Here is a 3,320-nt window from a genome sequence, read left to right as displayed (position 1 = left end):
GCTGCTTCTGCTTTAGCTTTTCCATGTGACTGTGTTTTGAATGCTACTGCTGTTGTTTCAGCCACCCAGCTGCAATGGCTTCTTTACATTGATCCTGCATGAAGGGGACCAGTACCGCCCCACCCATTACTACAAGGTTTAATAACGGGACAATTGAGGTGCTAGAGGAGCACTCAAGGAAGACAAGGCTGTTGCAGAGAAACTAAACGAATTTTTTGCATCAGTCTTTACTGTAGAGGATGTGAGGGAGATTCCCACACCTAAGCCATTCTTTTTAAGTGACAAATCTGAGGAACTGTCCCAGATTGAGATGTCATTAGAGGAGGTTTTGAAACAAATTGATAAACTAAACAGTAATAAGTCACCGGACCAGAAGGGATTCAGATATGAAATCTTAGAACTACTAACTGGTATGTAACGAATCGCTTAAATCAGCCAGACCTGATGACTGGAGGATAGCTAATGTCACACTGATTTTTTTTTAAAGTCTCCAGAGGCAATCCTGGTAGTTACAGGCCAGTAAGGCTGACTTCAGTACTAGACAAATTGGTTGCAACTATAGTAAAACACAGAATTATCACATAAACAGATTAACATGATTTGTTGGGGAAGAATCAACAATGGTTTTTGTAAAGGGAAATCATGCCTCACCAATCTACTAGAATTCTTTGGAGGGGGTCAACAAGCATGTGGACAAGGAGGATCCAATGAATATAGTGTACTTGGAATTTCAGAAAGCCTTTGACAAGGTCCCTCACTAAAGGCTCTTAAGCAAAGTAAGTAGTCATGGGATAAGAGGGAAGATCCTCCCATGGATCAGTAACAGGTTAAAAGATAGGAAACAAAGGGTAGGACTAAATGGTCAGTTCTCAGAATGGAGAGTGTTAAATAGTGGTGTCTCCCAGGGGTCTGTATCGGGACTAATCCTAGTCAACATATTCATAAATGATCTGGGAAAGGGTAAACAGTGAGGTGGCAAAGTGTTAAGATGATACAAACTTATAAGGTAGTTGAGTCCAAAGCAGACTGCGAAGAATTGCAAAGGGATCTCACAAAATTGGGTGACTGGGCAGGAAAATGGCAGATGAAATTCATTGTTGATAAATGCAAAGTAATGCACATTGGAAAACATCCCAATTATACATATAAAATGATGGGGTCTAAATTAGGTATTACCACTCAAGAAAGAGATCTTGGAGTCATTGTGGATAGTTCTCAGAAAACATCCACTCAATGTGCAGAGGGATTCAAGAAAGCAAACAGAATGTTGGGGATCATTAAGAAAGGGATAGATAAGACAGAAAGTATCATAATCATAGAAATATAGGACTGGAAGGGACCTTGTGAGGTCTTTTAGTCCAGTCCCTGCACTCAAGACAGAACTAAGTAGTAAATATAATCCCACTGTATAAATCCATGATCTGTCCACACCTTGAATACTGCATGCAGTTCTAGTCACCCCATCTCAAAAAATGGATTGGAAATGAAAAATGTGCAGAGAAGGGCAACAAAAATGATTGGGGTATGGAACAGCTTTCATGAGGAGAGATTTTAAAAGACTGCAATAGTTCAGTTTAGGATGACTAGGGATGGAGATATGATAGAAGTCTATAAAATTGGACACTCAGGTCAGCAACACCTGCTGTAGCTACCAGCAGGGTTCAGCCAGTGGGTGGGCTGGGGAGACGGGTCTAGAATGGACATACAAGGTTCTACTTGGCTTTAGAGTGGCTGTGCATTGATCTAGAATGACTCTTCGTGTGGATATGGATAGATCTAGAATGGAACTGCCTCAATCAAAATGAATCTAGCCTGAATTTACATGTATTTAGTTGGGCATTCATGCATCTAGAATGGCTCTGCAATGCGTGCAGGTATTGACGTGCAGGTCTACATGTATCTGGTGGACTCATCCCGCCCCCTCATCCATTAGATATCCCAGCTGCACGACAGGGATCCAAAGTGAAACTGCAATGGGTGAGGTTGGACTTTATCAATAAGTGTTTGATAAAAGAGGGGAATATCCTTAATGACACGGGTTCGTGGAGAACAGGCCGTGTTCAGTGACCCTGCTGTCATCCTTGGGGGCCGGTAAGAGTCTGGTAAAGTCTGCGGAGGACCGAGAGATTGGTGATAAAGAACAGGGAGGATGTCTCACAGCTATGCACCGATCTGGGTGGTGAGCTGGGCTCAATCAAACAGACATCTGAAACCAATCAAATGCAAGGTCAGACATCAAGGGATGTCACTCACGCCAACTGGACGGGGGCTGTATCCTGAAGAGCAAGGACTCTGAAAGGGACTTAGGGGTCATGGTGGAAACTGACCCAGCATGAGCTCCCAGTGCGATGCTGGAGCTAAGCGGGCAGACGCCGTGTGTGGGAGTATAAACCAGGGGATATCGAGTAGGAGCGAGGGAGGGGGAGGGGGTGTCACCTCTGGACATGGCCTTGGTGAGACTGTACCGGGAGACTGTATCCAGCTCTGGTGTCCACCCCTCACACAGGAAGTTGGCAAGTTGGAAGGAGCAACCAGAGGAAGTCAAGGTCTGGAGCCCCAGCCTGGCGGGAAGAGCTCCAAGGGGATTGATCTCCTGAGGTGATCGGAGGCAAAGAGGGCACTCAGCCCCCATCTGTAGGAACCTCAGTGGGGAGGGGGTTTCTGAGTGCAGGGGGCTCTTCGACCTCGCTGGCTAAAGCAGGACGAGACCAGGTGGCCGGGAGTAGGGTGACCAGATGTCCCGATTTTATAGGGACAGTCCCGATTTTTGGGTCTTTTTCTTATCTAGGCTCCTATTACCCCGCACCCCCTGTCCCAATTTTTCACACTTGCTGTCTGGTCACCCTAGCCGGGAGCTTGAATCAGCAACAATCCAGTTGGAGCTAAGGTGCAAATCAAATCAAATCGAGCAGCCTGGGAATCTAGGTGCAGAAAAGCCCAAGGGCGTTTCTCACACTTATAGCAAGGGTGGGGAGCAGCGTTAGCCACATCCGCAGCCAGGTTGACTGGGCACCAGAGGAGGGAGGAAACCCCTCCCCCCTGATGTGGGCATGGCTGTGACTTCTCCCAGGGGCATTTCCACCCCTGGTCCATCCAGGTGGGGGTTTCCAGGAAACCAGGTACTGCCTTTGTGGTTACCAGACCCTGCCCTCCCCTCCCAGGTCCATATAACCTCCAGGGCTGAGACAGAGGCTCTGTGTCTGTCCCTAGATGGCTCTGAGGATGCAGCTCTTGATCCTGGTCCTGTTCTCTGTGGCCTTTCTCCTGCCCCCCGGGGCTCAGGCTGGTGAGGACAGAGGTGGGGCATTGGGGCCCATGGG

General features: G+C 47.4%; 1 protein-coding gene across 1 annotated transcript in view; it reads left to right on the top strand.

Annotated features, from left to right (window-relative positions):
* The first annotated feature begins 2,460 nt into the window (after window positions 1-2,460).
* Window positions 2,461-3,320, top strand: part of LOC112116161 (cathepsin G-like) — a 7,033-nt gene continuing 6,173 nt past the window's right edge. Inside the window, exon 1 of the mRNA XM_026659228.1 lies at window positions 2,461-3,286. Within this exon, the coding sequence (XP_026515013.1) occupies window positions 3,211-3,286 (76 nt within the window). The 5' untranslated portion in view covers window positions 2,461-3,210. The remainder of the gene's footprint in view (window positions 3,287-3,320) is intronic.

This window comes from Terrapene carolina, unplaced genomic scaffold, assembly GCF_002925995.2.
Source record: "Terrapene carolina triunguis isolate 2854851 unplaced genomic scaffold, T_m_triunguis-2.0 Scaffold612, whole genome shotgun sequence".
NCBI lineage: Eukaryota > Metazoa > Chordata > Testudines > Emydidae > Terrapene > Terrapene triunguis.
The sequence above is the reverse complement of the archived record's forward strand: the minus strand, read 5'-3'. Positions and strand labels throughout refer to the sequence as shown.